Source organism: Pleuronectes platessa, chromosome 12 (assembly GCF_947347685.1).
Source record: "Pleuronectes platessa chromosome 12, fPlePla1.1, whole genome shotgun sequence".
Lineage (NCBI taxonomy): Eukaryota > Metazoa > Chordata > Actinopteri > Pleuronectiformes > Pleuronectidae > Pleuronectes > Pleuronectes platessa.
Window position 1 is genome coordinate 19440458 of NC_070637.1, and position 24289 is coordinate 19464746.

Sequence of the window (24289 nt, forward strand, 5' to 3'; positions counted from 1 at the left end):
GGTTACAGTTTGGCTGCTGCGAGTGTGAAGCCTTCATTAGTGTTCAATATCGGATCAATAGTTAATGACCCCCGTGGGGATCACAACTGGAAACACTGAGAAAATTAAACAAAAGGACGTTTATGTTTAATTTCAACAGCAGAGGATATTAAATATACGTGATTAAAAGCAGCAACAGTTGTAACACTATTGTTATATTGTATCTACTGTACAATATGATATCATATCATGTAATACATCCAGGATCTCCTCCTTGAAAGCATCTTTACCGTGAAGCGAAAATGGAGATGAGATGGAGAGCCATTGAAAACATAACCCAGATCTGTTTCCAGGGGGCTTTCACTCACTGAGTCGTCTGGTTCAGCTCCTCTGCCACAGGCCATATGCCTGGTGCCGACATAAACACAGCACATGGTGAAATATTCAAGATCAAGGAGAAAACCTTTCCCAATTAAAACCTCTCTGTTGTGACCTGGAGGAGGCTCAGGGATTAGTTTGAGATTTTTGGGAATCCACTGGCTGCCCCCCCCGAATGCCTACAAGTTACATTATGCATTCAGGGAGGCAGTGCTGTTGATATCTAGATTTTTGTTATGCAAAGTGTTTCATTTAAATTCATGGCTTTTTTGATGATCGATGTAATTTTGCATCAGGCCCTGAAATGTTCTTGTTTTGGAAGAATTAAACAAGAAGGTTTGTCCTCAGTGTTCAGACTGCTGGATTAACTCTAGGCTTCACTGATCGGTTTGAAACAGTTAGAGAAAGATGGTTTGACAGATTTTGAATATTTTGTCTGTGGTGTTGTTGTTGTTGTTCTGGACTGACCTGTCCATGGTGCATCTATCTCACAGAAATCACCTTATGATCCTAGTGTTAGTGCAGGAGTTGTTTTCCCAGTGAAGTGTAGTAGCTGCAGCTTTGTTCCCCCAACAAGTCACTGGGAGGGTGTTAGTGTGGGTGGTGGACGCACCAAGCCCAGATGGTGATTTCTGAATGAATGTAAATTAATTACGTTGGGTCTTGTGCTTCAAAATGCCAGTTTCTATGTTTATGTTTCCACTTCGACTGTATTTCCATCTGTGTCGTGAAAGCAATATCTCTGCAGTGCCTTGAAGGAATTCACGGCGGTGGACTAGTGGCAGAAACTTGGACTATGGCCAGAAAAGGTCTCTGGTTCGTCTCTGGTTCGACACCACGGAGAAACAACAAAAAGACGAACCTGGATTGATCTGTCCAAAAATCCAAGAGGATTCTCCCTACCCTGTCTAGTGCCCCTGAGCAAGGCACCTTACTCCCCCAACATCTGCTCCCCGGGCTTCGTACATGGTCGCTCACGGCTCTGTGTGTCCTGCACCAGATGGGTTAAAAGCAGAGGCTAAATTTCCCTACCTGCATGAGTGTGCCTTTGCATGTCTGTGCATGTGTTTGGGACAAATAAATGCATCTTAATAAATAAATGCATCTTAAATAATGTGCAATTGGACTCAAAGATGAAATGACAACATTTTATATTTTCAAAAACCAATTTCTGGACATTATCTAACATCATAACTTTGACCATAAGGGACAATTGAGACCATATCTCCTGCAACATCCCTTTAACCAACTACTTTCAGTTCCTAAAAGCCATATGAAACTTCAATTAGGCTTTAGTTGCTCTGAACAAATATGGATGTATAAGGGTAGAAAAAGAAATTGAAACCTGTCATCAAACTCTTGTCCTCAGCTGCGTAAGGAACCAGTGTTTTCTGTCTCTATATTTCTCTGCCTTGGCCTCAGCAGACATTTCTCTCTGTAGTGTATGATACATGTGACAGATGATCACGATTGTGTAACAGCAGTTATAACAACATGGCTCGGTATCACTCGTCCGGGACACAGGTCAGGGGGTTAACTCTGCCGTCCCAAGGACCTGTGCATGTCCTGTGGGAAGCCTCCTGTTGTCCTGTCTTCATTTATAGCCGAGGCTCAGCGGTGGGGCTCATGTTGTTTGGGACCAGCGGTATCGGAAGTGACACATTGTTGGCAGTGCAGGGGGGGGGGTGCCAGAGCTGGAACGCAGGCTGTAAAAAAGAAAAGTGTGGTCGGGGGGGGGGGGGGGGGGGTTATGGATATCTACAGAGGACAGTGACAGTCACACTGAAGCTATGCGGGGGAACAGGTGGGACAGAGCTTAACACGCGTCCCTGTGGTTGTTCCGTTTAATCCAGAAAGGAAACACTGCTCTGCACATAGCGTCGCTGGCCGGACAAACGGATGTCGTCAAAGAGCTGGTCACTAACGGAGCCAATGTCAACTCGCAGTCTCAGGTAGGTTATACACAACATGCACACTCCCACTCACACGTGCACAATGTCACAGGGACATGACAGTAGGGTCATGTTGGGCTACTGGGGGAATTTGCCCCAGCTGGGATTCACACATTTGTTTCCATGATACTGTGTCATGAAGTCAAATTATATTGAGGGCATCACCTGCTGCAAAGATCCTCATCGGCAGAATCTGGCATCGCTCCAACTGGGCCTCAAGAAATCTGCTGCTCCGGCACGTTGCATTTCACTCTGACAGATCAAGGAGAGGAGACAGATTTCAAACCCCATCTTTCTGTCTGGTTTTCATCAAACGCTGAAACAGATAGTGTGTAAGCCCATCGCAAAAAGTCCTACCTGAACATTACACATCATTATATATCATCATAATACTCTCAAGATTCGTATTTTCTACAATATAATAATGTTTCATGATGTAAATGTGGAATAGAGGAAAAAGTCTGTAGGTTCTGATAATAGAAAACATCTCAAATCCAATCTAAAGGAACTGACAACACAGATTTATCTATTAATTTGTTATTTCAAGGTTAACATGCTTTAACCATGTTGCTGAACGTGTGTGTTTGTGTTCCGGTCCGTGTCGTGCACAGAATGGCTTCACTCCTCTGTACATGGCCGCCCAGGAGAATCACCTGGAGGTGGTTCGGTTCCTTCTGGAGCACAGCGCCAGCCAGAGTATGGCCACTGAGGTACTGTACATGTGTGTGTGTGTGTGTGTGTGTGTGTGTGTGTTGTGTTTTATCGTGTGTGTGATCATATGTGTGTCAGTCCTGTGTTATATTGTTGTACCATTGTGCCTAAGTCATGTATGGTCTCTATGTGTTGTACTAACCACCTGCATCTCCTCCTTCCTTCCCATCTTCCCTTTGTCATCCCGACTCCCCTCACTCTGCATCTGCCTGTTTCTCCTTCTCCTTCTTCATCTTTCTTTACTCCCCTGCTTTTCCCTCATCCACTCTGTCTCACATTCTCGTTGTCCCCGTCTTCTCTGCCTCCTCCTCCCTCCTACTTGTCTCTCCTCCGCCCCTCCTCCTCCCTCCTCTCCCCATCTCTTTCATGAGCGACTGGGCAGAGCTTCATTGATTGGTAGTGTATGGTGGCGGTGGTGAAGGCAGAGTGACCTTGAGCGGGTCACACACACGAGGTCTGCTCCGCTCGCTGCCTCTCCTCCACGGCTGCTGACGTTACTGCTCTGATTTACGATGCTCAGCCTTGTGCAACCCATACATACACATAATTACCTGTCAGCACACGTATATACACACACACACACCCACACACACACAAGAATGGGATGTGCACATATGGAGACAAACATCTGATGGGGCTAATGGAATAGCTAGGGCAGTCTGCAGCCCGCTGGTTTACATCTATGGGTTACATGGTAGAACGGGGGGATGCCCTTTAAGACATGTACACACATATACAACACACACAGAACTACACACAGATCCAGTGCTTGTGTGAACAGCACATCAGATGCCAGCACATGCAAGTGACCAATATATACACAGATATGCACAGATATACAGAATCCAGAACAGGCAGCTTTCAGCTAAATTATGCATCTTGAGGGTAATGTGTGTGAGAGTGTGTGGGAGAAACCTTTTCCACCACATCCTCTCATTATGTAACGTACATTAGTGTCCTCTATGGAGGAGAGGCATGAAAATCTGCATCTGTTTGAAATGTGGTGTTTGAACTCAAAAGTTTTCTGGATCGACCCCCCCCCCCCCCCAAAACACCCAAAACAAAAGATTCTATAAAGCATCAAAAGAGGAAAAAAGTCGCTCGATCAAACTTTATCATTCGCTGACTCCTCTCTGTCCCCCCCCGCGTGCAGGATGGCTTCACCCCTCTGGCGGTGGCCCTACAGCAGGGCCATGACCAGGTGGTCTCCCTGCTGCTGGAGAACGATACAAAGGGCAAGGTGCGCCTGCCTGCCCTGCACATCGCTGCCCGCAAGGATGACACCAAGGCCGCGGCCCTGCTCCTGCAGAACGACCACAACGCGGACGTCGAGTCTAAGGTGAGCGAGGACGTCTGATGTCTCTGAGGGAGGACGCTCAGCTGGTTTATCTCTTTGATTGTTTCCTTGATGCGTTTCTTTCTTTGTCAGTTCGTTTTATTTCTTGCTGCCTTTTGCTTTTCCTTCTTTCCTCAGTTGAAATTGTTTTTTGATGCTTGTTTTGGCAGAAAAGGGGGAAGGAGCAACACTTTGAACGGAAGATGATAAGATTTGAGTTGGGGAATAACTTTCTCCAACTCAAATCTTATCATCCTGAATCTTGAATAACACTGACTTGTTGTGTGTATGTTTTTGTGCGGAGCTCCTCCTCCCCTGTCTCTGCTGCTCCACTTCCTGTCGGTGGAGGCCCTTCTCAGTTTTTTGCTCACTAACCGCTCACTCTCTCCTCTCTTGGCTGACTTTGTAGATGATGGTGAATAGAACAACGGAGGTACACCTCTACTCAGTACATTTTGTAGTCTCCATCGCAGCTCATTAAAAAACTCTGGGAAAAAAACAAATACACTTCAGTGCCCCCGACCTGATGCAGTAGTGTATCTGCAGCCCCCCCCCCCCCTTGTCACTTCTCCTTTTCCATTTTAACTCAACAATCGTCTTCTTGCTCCTCATCGCTTCATCCATGTAGTGAATAATATCTCCGCTCATAGAGAAAGTCAGAGTAGCGCATGTTCCACTAATACTGATGTAGTTCATCCTGAGGCTGGAGGCTTGGCTATCAAGGTGTTCCCTTGATTCTAATGGTTTCATGGTGTCCAAAGCTGCGGCTGTTCCTTCTGCCAAATTCCTTGTGACTGTGGACAAGACGTTGTCCTGATGTGTCCCGACACAGTCCGTCCATGAAACTGATTAACATGATAACCAGTGGAAGCATGAGAAGTGGTTTATCTAACCTGCATGGCAACCTAATCCCCTTTGAGCTGTTAAGGAACCCAGCCTTCCAGCAACAGACAGTTTAACTAATTTACTAGATTGCAACCCTGTAGTGATATTAGTACAACCCCTCAACCCTTTGCACCTCAAGCATTTTGCATGGGACCAAAGCGAGAGGCTATCTCAAACACTGCTTCAATGGCAAACCAGGAGCGCTTTGTCACCTCAAAGCCAGGTGACCCTCCTGCTGGGCCGGCCTGTGTTTTGGCTGGCCTGGGTTCTGGTATGTCTTAAAACAAAGGCTTTGTTGATATGAGGCTCGTGCATGGGTGGAAAACAAATTTGCATCAAATGCTGATGGAAAATGATTTCAGATTTTTACAGAGGAACATGAGATAATTAAGATTTTTGTGTTTCCTTTTTGGATGACTGAGTGTGAAGTTTAAATACTAGATGTGTGTAGTTGGACACCAGATGTCTCAACTCCGAGACACCTGCTTCCTACTAGATTATTGACTTTATCAAATAGGGTTTTCCAGTGATTAAGTAGCTTAATGTGAGATTCCTTCCACTGTCCTTTTGTTGCTTTGACAGCTGTTGCTCACTAAGCCAGGGGTTCTGTCGGGGAATCACTCTTTAAAGTCAGCAAATGGACTTTAGGTTCATCTGCAGGACACTAAACCTATCAGGATGCCTATAGATAACAGAATTACATATACAGTTTGCATGTTGAATTGTAAATTACAGATTATAGACCCAGGTGTACTTGTATCACAGCATCACAGCACATAGAAGCACACATGGTATACTGAATTCAAACCCCTCCAGTTGTCAGCGTACCACCGGCCCCATGTTTGATGCTGCTGTGAGAGAAAAGTCAGGTGTTAGTGTAACAGTGTGTAGTAAATTGTGTCCTCGTCTGTTGGAGTGTGAGTGAACACCGACCACAGGCCTCTGTAGACTCCTGTAAGGCCTCACCTGGCACACAAGTGTTGCGTTTCATGGGTTGTAACGTAACGTGTGTGTTTTGTCTGTTTGCATGTGCGTGTTGTGCGATTTTCCTCGACCCTCAGAGCGGTTTCACCCCCCTGCACATCGCCGCTCACTATGGCAACATAAACGTGGCCACGCTCCTGCTGAACCGGGGAGCTGCTGTGGACTTCATGGCTCGGGTGAGTTTAGTCTGACCTCTGCTGTCTGGGAGGAGTATTACCATGAGTATAGGTAAACAAGAGTAAAGGAGCAAATAGTAAATTATGAAAAGTGTCAGGACCTTATATCCTTTTAGGACATTTTTACTTTTCAGAGTAGTTATAACATTTACATTGTCTCACTGACTAATAAATGACTATTTACCTTTAATCAGTAAGCAGGGAGCACTGCAATTAATTTGCAGGCCTCAACAACATGTGGTCCAATAGGATTAACTTTTCAGATGGGTAGACATAATTTTAGCTTTCGTGTAATTCCTGAACGTCACATGTGATTTGAAATCGATTTCTTCCTTTTTCCTCAGAACGACATCACACCACTTCACGTGGCATCAAAAAGGGGAAACAGCAACATGGTCAAGCTGCTGCTCGACAGGGGATCCAAAATTGATGCAAAGACCAAGGTGAGAGATAAAGCTAATGAGGCTGAGCGATGAGGTATTTTGCGGAAGTTTTATCAGGCAGATTTTTCTGTATTCTGCGTATTTGTGAAAATTTTACCTATTGCCTATTTCATGTGTTGCAGGAAAAAAGTCTTTAAATCCGTCTTGTCTAACGTTTCTTGTCAAGATTTGTGAGGATATTTGTGAGAAAAAACAGCAAACCACAGTTCAAGCAGCCCTAGGGTCATTGAAATACTATATAATTTGTGAATTTTAGAGAAAAAAACTTGAAAATAGACATAAATGAACATGGGTTTTACAGTATGCATTGTCGCAAATGTAGAGATCGAAACACAAAAGAGAGAGACTCATACATATAAGACTCTCTCTTTAATTTCCCCTCCTCTGAAAAGCCTGATATTTCTCATTATTGTTGTGACACTAATAAACCATGTCCCCTGTCTCAATCCAAGTATGTTTGGTCATTGAGAAGAGCTTGAATTTGATATTTGAGACTCTACAGAAACCATGTGAAGTTTTATATTTCCGATGAGCTATCTACACCTTTGCCCTCCCTCTTCTGTTTCAGGACGGCCTGACACCTCTCCACTGTGGGGCGAGGAGCGGACACGAGCAGGTGGTAGAAATTCTACTCGACCGAGGAGCACCTTTCCTCTCTAAGACCAAGGTAGCTACTGGGACGATCAATTCAGGATTCACTGCTTTAATGAGATGAGTGAAGGAAAGGTCACAAACACACGTTTTAATCCCACTTTTGTAAAACAGAATAGAATCCATCACATTTCACTCAAACAGGGCCACACTGGATTTATAACACACAGCTATTTGACATCTGTTAACCAATCAGATAGCAGGTCTGTTGTTGTTGCTGTCGCATTGTCTCCATAACGTCTGTGCGACCTCTCCAGAACAGCCTGTCTCCGCTGCGTGGCTCCACACTTTGACCACGCAGGACGACCAGTGTAACCAAATAGACATTGTTGTAATGACCTCGTTATAACAATGCTCCTGTAGCTTCCTTCACAGTCTTTCAGTGCAGCGCAAGGCCACGCCCTAACTTCCTGTGTCTGTCCATCTGTCTATGTGTCCGTCTGCGTGTGTTTGTCTCTTTCTTGTCTCTCTTCTCTCTCTTTCTCTCTCTTTCTGTCCCTCTCTCCTCCACCTGTAGAACGGTCTGTCACCGCTCCACATGGCCACTCAGGGGGACCACCAGAGCTGTGTCCAGCTCCTGCTCCAGCACGACGTGCCGGTGGACGACGTCACCAACGACTACCTGACGGCGCTGCACGTCGCCGCCCACTGTGGTCACTACAAGGTGGCCAAGCTCATCGTGGACAAGAAGGCCAACCCCAACGCCAAGGCACTGGTAGGGATATACAGGGGCTGAAAATGAAAAGTCATATCGTCAAATTGACCAAAAGCATTCAGAAGATAATGGTTTTTGAAGACAACAGTCATATCATTAGTAACTAGTATCGTTTCATGTTGTTGTTGAATTAAAAACATTTAAGATCTCTTGGCAAAAAAACATGGATCCTTTATTTAAGAATAACACATAATGTATGAAATCAATACATAACTCGAGGGGCAGTCAGACGAGCACATACCTCCACAAAGGTCCAATAGTCCCCTTAAATTGTATCATGTTATAGATATCAATGATAACATGGCTTATTATGTATTCATCAAGATTCATGATTTATTATCTTGCAAGTCTTGTCTCACCATATTTAAGAAAGTCATAAAAACATTCCTGGATCCACCCCCTGATCCAGATCCACACCAAAATGTCTTTCTTGACCCCTGAGGCCTCTCCTCACCAAAGTGGGTCGTGATCTCTATCGAGTAGCTTATAAACAAAAACAAAAACAAAAAAAATGTACAGGGCTGAAAACAGACCCACAGGGCAGAGGCATTAACATGTAAAGATATAAAAAATACCATTTGACCATTGCACTGCGTACATTTTCGGATAATTCACGTATAAGCCTATTAAAAATCATCCCTTATATTTTCGGCTTTACACAAATGTCCTCTTTCTGTGTGTGTGCAGAACGGTTTCACTCCACTTCACATCGCCTGCAAGAAGAACAGAGTGAAAGTGATGGAGCTGTTACTTAAACACGGAGCGTCTATCCAGGCCGTCACTGAGGTACTGTACCACACTGACACTCATTCACTCTGCTTCACGACCTCCTCAGGACACCACACGTTTCTTATCAGTGTCAGAATTCACAGCTTTTCTTCTACTGGTAAATATTCACAGTACTTCTATGTGGATCACGTCTGTTTCCCTATAGTCTGGCCTGACCCCCATCCACGTGGCAGCCTTCATGGGTCATGAGAACATCGTCCATTCACTGACGCATCACGGAGCCTCACCCAACACCACCAATGTAGTGAGTAGCTCATTCATACAGTTGTTTTTACATTTTAAGTATTTTTTTCAACTTGCATCGCCGCACATAAAAAGCTCCCACTGACATTCAGTCACTGTGTGTTTTCCCAGCGGGGGGAGACCGCTCTCCACATGGCAGCCAGGGCGGGGCAGGCCGACGTCGTCCAGTACCTGCTCAAGAACGGCGCCAAGGTGGAGACCAAGTCCAAGGTCAGAGCCCTGAGCACCATTATCAATCACTGTGTCAGGTGGAGAAAGAACTAAAACAAACGAGGATCAAATCCTGGGGCCAAATTGACTTTTTTCTCCTTCTCTGCAGGACGACCAGACAGCGTTGCACATCTCCAGTCGACTGGGGAAAGTCGACATCGTGCAACAGCTGCTGCAGTGCGGCGCCTCTGCCAACGCCGCCACCACCTCAGGCTACACCCCCCTTCACCTGGCCGCCCGTGAAGGACACCAAGACGTTGCTGCCATGCTGCTGGATAACGGAGCCTCGCTCTCCTCAGCCACTAAGGTAAGACTGGTGGAGGGTCCTTAGATTAATGCAGAAAATAACTGGGATGAATATTTTCTCTTTATAATGATAAAACCAACACTAAAATAAAATCTAGTTTTCCAGTGTCTAATCTGTCCACTAGTGGGCGCTGTTCTGTTTCCAGCAGACTCCTTGGAGCTTGTATTGTGTTTATTAGCTGGAGTCTGTTGCTCCTGATAAATTCTCTCATCTTAATAAAACCATTCATAGACTCCTGTTATAGACCCATAACCTTCCTGACACTGTTCAAACTATTGTGAATTTCTGTCACGTTGTGGATTAACACCATTTTGACAATGTTCACATTCAGGTCAGAGGTAATATCAAAGTCATTTAAACCAGTGACTTTCACCTCAGGAGGGTTTTCTCATGCGTGCAGTCAACCATGGAAACATATTGTCATTTATTTCTGTCTAATTGCCCAGATTAAGGTCACAGGGACTTGTAGAGTCGACTTCATGTGCTCGGTTTGTGCACGTGTGATACGTTGCTGGGGGCGGTCTCTCAAGGTGACCTCTGTCAGTGGAGCAGATGAATGAAGGTCAAACCCGCTGCTGCCGTCTTTTGGGACGCCACCCGAGTCACCTGCTCAGGGAAATTATGTCATACCAACCTGGGGAGGAGGGAAATGGGGGATGAGAACTCGAATTTGACCCATTTTTTTATGTTTATTTATAAAAACAAAATACATGAAAGAAGTGGGTTCATTTTAAAACGTTTAAAAACGTGTATTTCTATCCAACAGTCTGTCGTCTCTCAATCACTCACTGTGTAAACTGCAAGAGGAGGGAATGTGAACAGGGGCGAAAATGAGGCCAAGTGTTTCAGAGCGTGGAATGAGAATCTGTGGGAGTCTCACATTCCTGTGGACAATCTGACCTAATGTCTTTAAATATCTTCACATACACACAGGATGGAGGCCCAGATTAACCCAATCACATTGTACAGCAGCCGTTTATAGATTCTAAGAGTTTCTCAGGGTATCGCAAAGCTTAGACCAATAACCGGTCATCATGAACTTCATTGTTATCGATGAAGTGAATTCATTCTGAAAATCAAATGTAACTGGATTTGAACAAACCCAAACCTTTTTTCAAAGTTAAACCTCTTCTACAACAAATACTTTAGCTTTTATCTGTTGATAAAATTATAATGTGTCATGTCAAAGGTTAGTCAACGATGTAGTTAAAGAAACTAAATTGTCGTTTAATAACACAGCATCTTTGTCATTTCAAAGTTCATTACAACTAAGCGAAAATGATTTCCTTATGAAGCAGTTCACAAATATTCACTTCCTGTCCTATCACCCGTCTCTAATCCTCCTCTCTTTTCTTTCATCTTTCTGCCGTCGTCCATTTTAACGATGCTTATTAATTTGTGTCCAACAGAAAGGGTTCAGTCCACTGCACGTGGCAGCAAAGTACGGCAAGATGGAGGTGGCCAGTCTCCTGCTGCAGAAGAGAGCTGCGCCTGATGCTGCTGGAAAGGTGCGATGTGTGGAGAGCTCACAACACGTGTTAGTGTCAGGGGAAGAATCCTGACCAACGTATAAGGATGTTTTCAGATGTGCTGCTGCTGGAGAGAACTAACAAACTAATCATGTTGAAAAGCAACAAGCAGCAAGATGTCCTATCATTGATTATTGGCAATAATAAGACCCCTATATAGAAGAAAATCTAAACTAATAATTCAGAAATCTCTGTCTGTCTGTCTGTGGCTTGCATATCGAGAGAACTCGGCTTCACACTTGACATCAGTGTTGTTAGGGCCTAAAGAAGTTTAACGTCGAATCTGGTGCAATTTGGAAATGTGATACATTCGCTATCGATAAACTTTTAATAAAACAGCGGCTGAGACTCATCAACAAAAGTGAAATTGTAGATCACATCCGCCACTGATTCTCCACCTCAGGGTTCTGTGTACTGAGTAAGCTTCACTGAGCTTTGAATAAACAGGTGAACAGCTTTGTGCAGCTGCAGCTTCAGGCTGATGTGGACTGAGCTCTTTATTTGCCTCGGCTCAAATGCTGCAAGTCTCTTTTACAGTTTCAGAAAGAAAGCTGCAACCAGCAAATCTCCCAGTCCAAGCAAACAGCCAATGGTTTAGAACGTGCACTAAACTAGTAATGTACAACAAAGCGTAAAGCATGAGCAAATCATTTATACATTTGCAGTGTTGACCGCTCCTGAAGCTTTGTAAAGATCTGTCATTGAGCTGTAGACCGTAAACATTTCTGGAGAGATAACAAATGGCCCCAAATCAGGAAGTCGTTCAGATAATGTGTCCATTTATCATCCTGCGAGTCTCTCTGTCGCCCGCTCTTATCCACCCTGTCTCTGAGAGAGTGAACAGAATCCTGTCTGAGATGAATCCTCCGAGCTGCAGCTGCACACGGGGACTGGTGGCGGTTGTGAGGATGGGTCGGCAGGTTGGGGGGTTGAACAGATGCTCCTCCTGTTTCTTAAAAAAAAGATTTGCTCTGTATAATGCTCTTTATATCCCCACACATAGTGACACATTTACTCAGCACAGACCTACTGGCACTGACTAACAGTGTTTGCTCCTTGTGTGTGTGTCTGTGCCACCATCTGAGAGCGTTTAACATAATGGCGGTCAGGTATGATAATGACGCTTTCACCTCTGCTCGCTGGTGTCACGCTCAAATCGGTCCCATTGTAATCCTCAGTCTAAACTTAGAGCAAAACCAGAGTTTCCTACTTTAGTTCAACTCTTTTAAAATGAGAAGAAAGACAAGAGACGAAGAAATGAAATAAACGTTTTGACCAAAAGCACGAGAGTTGTAATCGTAACAGGTCAGAGGATTATCAGGACGTGTTCTGGGACACATGTTTTCTGAGTCATTTCAAGTGTCTGTTGAGTAAGTGGGACATTCCAGTGGCTCAGTGAGCATCCTGCTGACTCAGTGCTGGCTACTATCGTGTGCATGAAATACTTTGGATGTGGCTCAGAGGCTCCATCATCTAACTCTCAGGCCTATGTCCACCCGTGTTGTGAAAAAAAGGAAATATGACGTTAACTACAATGTTTTAATTGCAAACATGATTTTGTGATATCTCGACTAATTTTCGGAAACAGTGTGACGTTTCAAACCTGAAATCGCTCTTGAGAATTGTGAAGAAATTAAACTTCTGAAATTAAAAGTAGTTGCATATCGTTGATTTTCTTGTAAGGAGAAAGGAGTAGTTGTAATTAAAGATTTTTCGTTCAAGGCGATTGAAAATCCCACTTATTACTTATTAGCTGAATAAAGGGGGTTAAAAATACCTGATATTTTTGGAGATGCACATCAAGGACACGCTGTTCTCTCCCTTTGCTTCTTTTTCTGAATTCTGAAGTATTTGCTCTTAACTGTCTCCTTTACTAAATATCAGTCTGACGTCCATCTCTCCTCACGCCTTTATTTGCTTCCAACTTCTAACTTGTGTTTGTGCTTTTCTGGCAATCTTCTAACTCCTTGTTGTGTTGCTTGTGTCCTTGTGTGTGTGTTGGTGTTGGTGTTATAGAGTGGGCTAACTCCACTGCATGTAGCTGCTCACTACGATAATCAGAGAGTGGCGCTGCTGCTGTTGGATCAGGGAGCTTCCCCGCACGCTGCCGCCAAGGTATCCGCACAAACACACATAAACACACACACACACTGAAACCATCCCAGTGCCTCCGCCATTAACCATTAACAGTGTTTTTCATGTAATGTGCGTGGAGATCACACACCTTCCCCCTTTCCTCATTCCACCCTTTCTTGTTTATAACACAGTGAGTGTGTGTGTGTGTGTGTGGCTTTTTCTCCTGAGCTCAGCAAACTTTTTGCAATATTATCTCCTTTACATTCAGCTAGATTTCATGAGTATTCTCCCAAAACCGAAGCAGAGGGCTCGTGTGATCGGACGGATGATTTCTACGCGTCATAAATTACTCACTCGCCCAAATGTTGTGAACTCTCTGGCAAAGCCAAGAGAAAATACTAATATAGTTACTGCTTTCATAATGTCTGACGCACACAATCACACGTCGTTGTGGTTCAGCCCCTGTTCAGCTTGAGAAGTCACAGAATAAGAACGAGCAGAATGACGGGAGTAGAGCACGGCAGGAAATGCCCCTTTTTTCAAGACAGACATCTGGAAAGAGGAGACCAAAGATTGCAGCAGTAATTTGTCTTTGTGCTCGATCTTCCCCTTTTTTCGCTGGCTCTGTTTACTGCATTTTTTCTCTCTCTCTCTTTCTCTCTCTCTCTCTCGCTTCATCTTCATCTGTTTCTATTTATTACTTTTTCTTTGCCTCCTGCCCTCCTACACTCTTACTCATTCCTTCCCTGCCGCCCTTTCCCTTCGGTTTCCTCCTCTATCAATTGGTCTGCTGGGTGTAATTTAAGTGCATTTTGAGAACCAGGATCCGTCCGTGTGGAGTAGAGGAGATGAACACCAGCATTTGCACGCACACAGACGCAGCAGTGAATAATAACCAAGTTGCACAAAACATATCTGAGCCAGGAGGATACTGAGTAGATTATGTTGACTCGTGAACTTTGTCTCATTGATCCTAACAATCCAAGAGAGAAAATAATGTTTCATTCAAAGGGGATGGATGGCTTGAAAGTAGTAGCTGTGTTATTTAGTGCTCAATGCAAAGTGACAGTAGGGACTCAAAATAAATGACTCTCGTACAAATCATTGACTTTCACTGAAGCTGAACCCACCTCTCTGTGAACCTCAGAGCTGCCCAGAGGGTTGAATAAAGCCCAACCACAGATCACACCATCAATAGTTTCCTCCATTCTCTGTCTCTTTATTTTTTAAATGAATGGAATCAAGTACATTATAGAGAACAAAACACCCATTTTGCGCAGCACTGAGCACAACCACAGTTTCTCAGTAGAATGAAACGACACCCCCCCCGAGCTCATCCACCCTCCTGTGTCTCTTTCCCCTCCCTCAGAACGGCTACACTCCGCTGCACATCGCTGCCAAGAAGAACCAAATGGACATCGGGACCACGCTGCTGGAGTACGGCGCAGACACCAACGCCATGACGCGGCAAGGCATCAGTCCCATTCACCTGGCGGCGCAGGAGGGCAGCGTGGACCTGGTGTCCCTGCTGCTGACCAAGAACGCCAACGTCAACATGTGCAATAAGGTGAACTCGGCCAAAAAGCTAAAGTGCATGTACCTAACCTGTATTCTATGCTGCTAATTCTCTTATGATCTATATCTGGAAGTCAATAAACCCTAATATTTAGTTTCATCATTCAGATTCTGAATTGTACCTGGTTACAATCAAATTAGTAGAAAAACAATAAAAGATTTTCAGCATCTTTTTTCCTGAAGGATAACATGTGTCAGTGCTGTTATGTGTTCCCACTGTAACACATGTATTTACGTGTTCTCACGTGTTTTTGTGTGTCCTTCCTTCATGTACAGAGCGGACTCACACCACTTCATTTAGCAGCTCAGGAGGACAAGGTCAATGTTGCAGAAGTCCTTCTCAACCACGGTGCTGATGTCAACCCACATACAAAGGTAATGCTTCACACAAAGGCACACACACACACACAAACACACACACAAAATAATCATCTTTAATTCTGTTTTACTCTATATTTTCAATGGAACTTTCTTTTCAATGTATTAACAGCAAATGGAAAAATCTACTCGCACACATTCATCTGCTATCATCTTAATAAAAAATTGCCTGGTGTTTGTGTCTTTGCGGATGCAGCACACACTGCAGCAAACACACACACACACACACACACACACACACACACACACACACACACGTCCACATGAGCTCATAAACGATCTAATATTTACTTTCATTCACTGATACACAAACACTCACAGGCCTCATAGCACGCTGCTCACGTTCAAACACGTACTGGCTGAAGGTTGGGCTCACACAAGGTTATCTCTGTATGTGTGTGTGTGTGTCTGTGTGTGTGTGTGTGTGTGTGTGTGTGTGTGTGTGTGTGTGTGTGTGTGTGTGTGTTTTTGTTTGTGCTGACAGGACAGTTGTTTACAGCAAACAGGTTATTCACTCGCTGATCTCCATTATCATTATGCACCACACACATTATTCAACAGGGACATGACATGCGATGTAGTTTGGACGTTATAAAGGGGATTTTAGAATCAGATAGCATGCTGGGAAATATAACATTATTTATTTTTCATATGTAAACTGTTATTTTTCTCTGATAATAATAATTGTTATAGATGAGCTTTGCACATTAACAGTCTGTTGTCTCAGAATCTGTGACGTGAAAGATGTCAGCTCGCACACGTAACCGTCCTTTCATCGACTCGCCCGCTCATGTGTCTGCTCCTCCTCTCTCTCCTCCTCCTCTCTCTCCTCCATCCAGATGGGTTACACCCCCCTGCACGTGGCCTGTCACTATGGCAACGCACAGATGGCAAACTTCCTGCTGCAGAACGAAGCCAGAATCAACGGCAAAACCAAGGTAGACAAACTCACCGACATGTCAAGTGCACCCTCTTGTGTAACTGTTTTTGTCTAGATCTTTTTCCCTCTCTAAAGCCGACTGTGTTCATGTGTGTGTGTGCAGAACGGATACTCTCCTCTACACCAGGCGGCTCAGCAGGGCCACACCCACATCATCAACCTGCTGCTTCAGCACGGGGCCTCGGCCAACGAGCTCACCGTGGTCAGTGCACAAACACACTGGTCGTACACACACACACACACACACACACACACACACACACCCTCCAACAGGGCCGGAGCTTGACGAATCACTGAATGCTCTTTTTGTTTTCTGTGCGCCTCCTCTGAATAACTCTCTCTCTGTGTGTCGCTGCTCAGAATGGGAACACTGCCCTCTCGGTCGCCCATCGACTCGGGTACATCTCTGTGGTGGACACTCTGAGGCCCATGACGGACGAGAACCTAACCACCATGGTGAGACACCGCTTTCCTGTCCATGGTTGAAGGTTTCACCAATATGTTCCAAACTTACTCCATTCTTGTGGATATTTTATTTAACATGTACTTAGACCGAAAACGAGAGCCAGGTCATTACAATATATGTGACACTGAATGAATGTAACCTTTATCCTTGAAAAGTTTTAAATGTTTAGAAAGTAATAATCCAGCATCATCAGCTACGGAATATTTGATACATTCTATACATTTTGCCTGTTTTACTACATACATATTTACATTTGTCATATTTTTGCATCATTTATTTATTTTCAGTAGATTCAAATTGTATTTTTTCCATATGATTTCTCACCTTCCAGGCAGTTATAGATTTTTAAAGACACTTTGACTGTAAAGAATCATGATCTTAAGAAAAAACGTTGTGACGAATTTCATCACTTTTAATGATTTGCTACTTTTAAATGTTTTGGCATTTTACCAGCAACGATTTTTAATTTGCAATCAGAAGCAAGAAACAAGAAAAAATAGCTACTATGATATGCTTAAAAATGCAAATGTGAAGTATTTGTCGCTACTGGACTGAAACAAGTACATGCTCCTGTGTTCAGGGGCTGTATTGATATTGTTTTGAAGTGAATTGTGTGAACGACTCTTTGTCCAAAACTTGGCCAGTCAGGCAGCAGCAAACTGGAGGTTGGGTCAGTGTGTGAATCCTTGGAAATCCGCCAGCAAATCACTCAGTCAGCCACCATGTGTCACTTGTGTGAAGAGAGAGAGAGAGGGAGGGAGAGAGAGACAGACAGAGAGAGAGAGAGAGAGAGAGAGAGAGAGAGGGCTTAGATTGGAGCTTAAGGTTTCTCCTCTAATAGCTCAGGTCACTAACAGCGATCGGATCAACACACGTGTCTGTGAGTGGGGGGGGGGGGGGGGGAGTGGCAAAGAAAGCGTGGCAGTGGTATGATGAAGGGGGGGACAGTGGGTGAGGAGATGGGAGGTCACTGAGGATACTGCACTATCAGCAGCAAAGTGTATTAGTCATAACTGTCTCTATCGATAGGGATGAAAGTAAAGGATCAAGGTCGTTTCCCTGCTCGTGTGTTTGAGTGATGTATTATTCACTGAGCAGAGGCCTCGTGGTTTCACTCCCCTGTTGGACCTGGACCTGCTCAGCTGTGTGGGGCCATGTGGCCTTCAAACACCTGTTATTACTTCTTAACGGGACAGGAGCCACAACTAGGATTCAGCTAAATGTTCAGGAAACACACGTGAAGGTCGCACTTCACACAAGATGGAATGTAACTGCTGACCTGGTTCTTAATGGACGCAGTGGGCTCTGAAACATTGAGTCGTTTTCAGGGGATGTGATATTGTCCGACCTTCTAGATGTGATCCCTGATTTTGGTTTGGATGAAAGTGAAATTCTGAAAACTTCAAAAGTGTACTGCGGGGGGGTTGATATTTTTGGCAACTTTAACAATACAGCAAGAATACTTTCAAGTGGAGCGCAACTTGTTTATTGATTGGTAGATAAAATGAATGGACATGAGACTTTATATATATATATAATTATTAACGTTCATATCAGCCGATATCAAAACTTTTATGATATGTTTACATTTTACGCAAACAATTCATTTTATTCCCTAATATTTGAATAGGGATCAGCCCCCCCCAAAATCCATATTGTTCTGGGTCTAGTTTCAAGGTTCAGGTTGAAAATGTCAACGAGTAAATATACAGGAAACAGGCAAAACCCTGCGTCATGTGACAATCTGAAATGATTATTTTATTTGTTTATTTACAGCTTTGTAACTTTGGGGTTTCTATTAGAACTAGCTCTGACTGTTAGGGATACGTTTGGGGTATATATGTTTATTTTACAATAAACTGAATTGTGCATCTCTCTGTCATTTACAGAGTGCATCAGAAAAACACAAGATCAATGTTCCAGAGACCATGAACGAGTTCCTCGACATGTCAGATGATGAAGGTACGTAGAGAACTTTGAAACTTCTCTTTAATTTGCTCAACTTCAACAATTAGTTGCTAAGATCAAATACATTTTTACTAGTTTGCCGTTTTCATTAACATGTGCATGTTTCACTGTGTGTGCGTCACAGTTCGGGCCAATGTGCCAGAGATTCTCAAAGAGGAATCTTACTCTGATGTTGACGAAGGTATTTGTCGACAGCTTGACTCCACCGCTCTGTTGTTGGTTTGTTTTCCTTTAACCTGAGACGTTCATCAGAACTAACAACCTGCCTTTGTTGAAGAGCTTTTAACATTCTACTATTCAGCTTTGCTTCTCATAGACTCTGCAGCAGAATCAGAGCAAACTCACCCAACGTTGGTTTGTCTGTTTTGTTATTTTGCTCTTATTTATGGACTGGACAGAGCTGGAGATATTCTATTTGTGCTTTGTTTGTTTTTGTTTTATTTACTGTAATTCCAGCCCTCCCAAGTCTCAGCATCTTCCATTTTGTCCGAGAAATCCATCTGCAAACTTTGAGCAGTTCTTTTTTAAAACTGTTTTATCCTCAAATTTGGTCTTGGTTTTTTTTTTCCTCTGGCAGCTTTGAGTGTCCTGTTTCTGTTCACTAACTGACACTGCTGATGTTATTTTCACTGCTACTTGAGAAAAACGGACTTGTTATTTTTAACCACATGCACATCAGAAGTCTCATTCTGCTCTTTATCAAAGACGCTTTGTAAAGTCTCATCCTGACTCCGACCCTGCAGTGAAGGAGCTCCTGCTAGAGAATCCAAATTAGGCCGACGTGACTCCCATCATAATTCACGTTATAGACTATAAGGAGAGCTGCATATAATCAACAAAAGAATCCTATTGTATGTAAACTAGCACTAATAGCATTATTAATATCAATGTCAGTAGAATATCTGCTGTAGAACCACAGAGCCAAACAGCACTGTGGAGTTTGTGGTGCAGGCGTCACAGTTTCAGGCTGCTGTCCTTTGTTTGGGAACCACAGAGCCGATAGGACTGCAAAATTGATGAGCTTGTTCATAGACTGTCGCTCTGCAGGGGGGGGGGGGGGGGGGGGTTCTATGTCAGGCGATACAGCCAGACTCAACAAGTTACACACACACGCACACACATATCAGGTTTGTGCTCCAGCTACGTGATAAAGTTCCTCAATGCTTTATGGATGATTCAGGGTATCATTGTTTCTCAACAAGAATACCTTTAAAAGTAATTCACGACTATTGTATTTGTGATGTGTGGCCAGAACCAGACTGGTTTCTGTTTGCTGCTGCGTCCACGCCTGAACTTCATCATCATCTCTGGAGCTGTGTGTGAGTGTGTTTGTGTGTGAGAGAGAGAGAGAGAGAGAGAGAGAGAGGGAGAGAAAGTGGCAGTAAATAGTTTCCTCATCTCCGTTTAATCCTATATGGTGGAGGTCAATCCTATTAGGCTGCAGGTTGAAGTGTGTAATTCTGAGCGAGTGTTTGTGTGTGTGTGTGTGCGCGAGCTCCATCACACGCTCACCCCTTGCTTTCTATAGACTACTACTACCACCTTAAGTAACACCTCAACTCCTGCTTGCCCTCTAAACTGTCATCCCACTGTAGAGTATATGTCCATAATCCCTGTAGGACTAGATTCACTAGTTCTATGTGCTCTAGGCAGAACCTGCAGTATACAGAACACTATATATATATAAAACTAAAACATCTCTTGCATAATTGTTCTTAATGTCAGACTTGTGCAACTATTACTCCTTGTTTGTGCAACGTGTGGAAGGAAGAGCTGAGCAGAGAGATGTTGCTCAATATTTTTTGTAAAGTTGACAGAGTGATGAATGAAGTGAATATTCGGAGCCTCACTCCCAGTTTGACATGAAGCCAAACTCGTCCCTGTCTCCTCCACTGAGGCTTCCCGTGCCTTTGCTCCAACCCGGTGTCAGCTGACCGTGGATCAGCCTCTGGTGACGCTGCTCAGCCCGCGGTGTGTTGTCGCTGCTGCTTGTTGAGCTGCAGGGACGCACCGACGCGTCCTCCCAGTAAATCCAATAAGACGGAGAATTAACCGACAGCGATGTCAGATGGTTTCAGTTTCTGCTCAACTCCGACGCGTTTTTCCTCATTTTTACGCTGCAGAGACAAACTTAGTGGAAGTTGAGTTGTGTGTTGTTGAGAGATGTGCGCACCAGCAACAAGGGCGCAACTCGGTGTGAGTGGAGCGAAGTGCGTGGGGTGAGAGGAGGGCAACTTTTTTCCACCAGCAGCATAAACACAGGAGGGACCATTGAAACAGTCTGGATTCTCTCTGTGTGGAGGTTTTACAGGATAAACAAACTCAGGGATATAAAGAATAATAGAGAGCAGTGAAAATGGCAGAATTGGACAAAGGTAAGTTTTTGGGCCAAGATTTATTATTCAGGCGAACTGGTGGGAGGAGAAACCTATTCTCCCAAAATGTATCTCCTTCATAATGTTTACTTCTCTAAGTGGATAAAGATAGATAGAAGTTAATACACGCTTTATATTAATGGTGTTATTTAGTTGTTTATTGTTTCTCTTGTAAAAAACTCAGTGTTTGTCGATACTTTGTCGACACTTTTAACATTTTCAAGGGGTGTGAGGGTGTAATTGTGTTCATGTGTGTGCGTGGGTTGTGTGTCTATGTTTGTGTATGTGTATACGTGCGTTTGCTTGCGTGTGTGGTGTATGAGGGCAGCAGGGAGCTAAACGTTCTCCAGTTTTGTCAAGTCAGACAGAAACAACCAGAGAGACGGGAAGTCAATTGATCGATTTTTAACACAACAATAAAAGCAGAACGTGTCTTAGAAATCCTCAAAACGTCATCACGACGGTTGCCTTCTTCTGGAGTTGATACATGTTTAATAATGGATGGAGACCATGGTGACACACAGTGTGTTGTTATGTGTCAAGTGTTGGGAAAAATAGTTCACAGAGGCCAACAAACTTAGGAAACAATACAACAACTGTGTAGAGTTTCTAAAGAAATGTCACTTAATTTGCACATCTAAATACATATGCATTTTTTTCTTTGTGATTTCATTTGTCATCACTCTTTTAATTGTTGTCTATTGTCTCTGGATTTATAGATATAGATATGTAAACAGATATATCTTACTTCATTAATCCAAAGGGGAAAGGTATGTTTACTCAAGATACATTTATTCAAGATGCAAAGATTGCTGCACTGAGATATATGAATGAATAAATAACTAGTAAACCTTTAAGATAACATGGGAAACTATCTAGTATTTCCTTCCTCTTACTTCATTCATACTCATCATCAGTTTCCCGTTACTCTGCTGTAAACCGTTAAGAGTTGATTTGATGACTTCAGTCTGAATAGCAGCTGTTGGCTATTTTTATTGGCTGGTCGCTGAGTTCCAACGAGCAGAAGGCTGCTGGTTTTATTTTGAAGGGTGTCCCCGGAAGCCCTCCCGCCGTGTGACGGTGTGTCGGTAGTGCGGCAGTGTTGGAGGTGGGGGGGAGGGGCTGCGGTGAAGGAGCGCACTGTTGCAGGACGGATCCGGACATGAGGGAGAAGGAGAAGCGCTGTGGCCGCTCCGCCGGCTTCATAGACCGGCGTGTCATCGTCCACCGGTCCGCCGATCGAGGTGCGCTGCGGCCGGGCTCTCTGTGTAGATTCCCCGGGGGTGTTGTGCCGAGGCTCCGGTGGCCGCGGGACCTCCGGCTGTGTCCGAGGTGGATGCGACGGCAGCTGCGTTGTGTTTTACAGGAGCTGCTGCACATCTGCAACATCTGCAGCGCTCCGGCTCTGCTGCTGCAGCCTCCAGTGGCACCTCGCTCCTGAACCACTGCTGTCCCACCTCGTGACACAGTCGTGCACAGGTGCTGCTGTGTGTGGTGGTGGTGGTGGTTGTTGGTGTTGTTGTTGTTGTTGTGTCGCTGACAAAGAGACCAGAGGAAAAGTTGCAGTGGGCTCTGCAGTGAGGCAGCCTGTGTTTTGCTCAGCGTCACACTGCTGCTGATCCGTTATCCCAGGCCTCCTCTAAGTGATGGTGTTTCTCTGCTGTGCTGCAGCGTCGCCTCTCTGCTCCGGTTTGTTGTTCCTTCATTTTTTGTGGTCAACCGGAGGATCTCATGATTTTATTGCCTCCACCAGGTGAGGATGCGATGACCGGGGACACGGACAAATACCTGCGGCCTCAGGACCTCAAAGAGCTGGGGGACGACTCCCTGCCCCAGGAGGGGTACATGGGGTTCAGCATAGGAGCCCGCTCCGCCAGGTAGGCACCTGCCCTTGTTACTACAGACATACAAACACTGACGTACTCAGGTGCAGAGCTGTCAACCACAAGTATCACGTTGGTAATAGACGCTGTAGTTGTTTACCCTTTGATTTATTTATAATACCAAACCTGATATGATGGGCCATTTGCCAGATTTGATTGTATATGTTGGACTGGTCCAGACGATACGATACTGGCCAGTCCCTCCAGCATTCACACAAATGCAGACACAAACACACAATAGTGGAATTTGCTGCAGAAAGCAGCTGGAAAGTTGCCATCGAGTGATTCAACCTGACAAAATGATTCAGCGTTTTGTGTGTCCTCATTCAAACCCCGTGCAAAGATTACAAACGTTCCGTGGAAGGTGTAACTTTGAACTTTGATAGTGAAGGTGTAAATTTGAACTTTGATAACTCTGAACTCGGCGATCCAGCCCAGCTCGGGCCTAAGTACAGTTTCAACAGTGGAAACCTGGCAGTGCCCCGGTGAAAACACAACACTGTGGCGTCCCCACAGTGTTGCTGTAGCCCCACTGACAGATGGCAGAGGCTCTGTGATGGTCGGATTGATAAAAACAACCAGGCTGACTGGGAGAGGAAGCTGCCATCGTCAGCAGGGCCACAGCAAACAAGGGAAACGCTGAATTAAACCCGAGAGATTCTATGTAAACAAGCCTGGTTGATGAGGCTCTTGGATAAATATTAGAGTTATGATAGAATTCACGAAGGTAATTACGTGGAAAGATTATTAGTTTAAATGATGAGAAAGTACATTGGGTTTTGTAACAATTACTCTTGTGGTACTTGAATCAGCTATTGCAGATAAGAAAATTGTTTTTATTATTATTTTTACTGTTTCACATTAAGCAGAAATAGATTTTTAAGTTCTCGTCAGGTGTCTTTGCAGGGGTTTGAATGTAATGCTGAGAAAAAATATGAAATCATTGATTGACCGATGAACGCCTGATGCTGAGCGACCTCTTTTACTTTCCTTAGCTTTCTGTTTATGACATCGACATTGCATGGTTTGCTTTTTCCACTGGGCTGCAAACACACAAACCTCAGAAACACATGCAGCCCATAGTCGTAGCTGGCAACCATGCAAAGGCACAGCCTCAATGTCATATGGGGGAAAGAAGAAAGCCACATCATGCTTGAATGTCTGCTAAATGCTTTGCTTTTCACTCTTCTACTTTATTCTTTTCCTTGTTTTCCCCCCCCTTGCGCCCCGTACCTCATTCTAGCCCTAGAATCAGGTAAGAAAAGAGTAGTGGTCATAGGCAACATTACCTGTGAATGGTGTCCCTCCCTTGTGACCCCCTGATCTACTGTTTGACTCCC

The 24289-nt window shown here is 44.3% G+C and overlaps 1 protein-coding gene across 1 annotated transcript in view; it reads left to right on the forward strand.

The window, feature by feature from the left end:
- Window positions 1–24289, forward strand: part of LOC128453123 (ankyrin-3-like) — an 84554-nt gene that overhangs the window by 28455 nt on the left and 31810 nt on the right. Inside the window, 21 exon segments of the mRNA XM_053435837.1 lie at window positions 2211–2309; window positions 2921–3019; window positions 4174–4359; window positions 4766–4789; window positions 6303–6401; window positions 6746–6844; window positions 7413–7511; window positions 8013–8210; window positions 8898–8996; window positions 9145–9243; window positions 9354–9452; window positions 9562–9759; window positions 11169–11267; window positions 13305–13403; window positions 14734–14931; window positions 15216–15314; window positions 16157–16255; window positions 16361–16459; window positions 16618–16713; window positions 18613–18685; window positions 22820–22943. Coding sequence (XP_053291812.1) covers window positions 2211–2309; window positions 2921–3019; window positions 4174–4359; window positions 4766–4789; window positions 6303–6401; window positions 6746–6844; window positions 7413–7511; window positions 8013–8210; window positions 8898–8996; window positions 9145–9243; window positions 9354–9452; window positions 9562–9759; window positions 11169–11267; window positions 13305–13403; window positions 14734–14931; window positions 15216–15314; window positions 16157–16255; window positions 16361–16459; window positions 16618–16713; window positions 18613–18685; window positions 22820–22943 — 2384 coding nt within the window.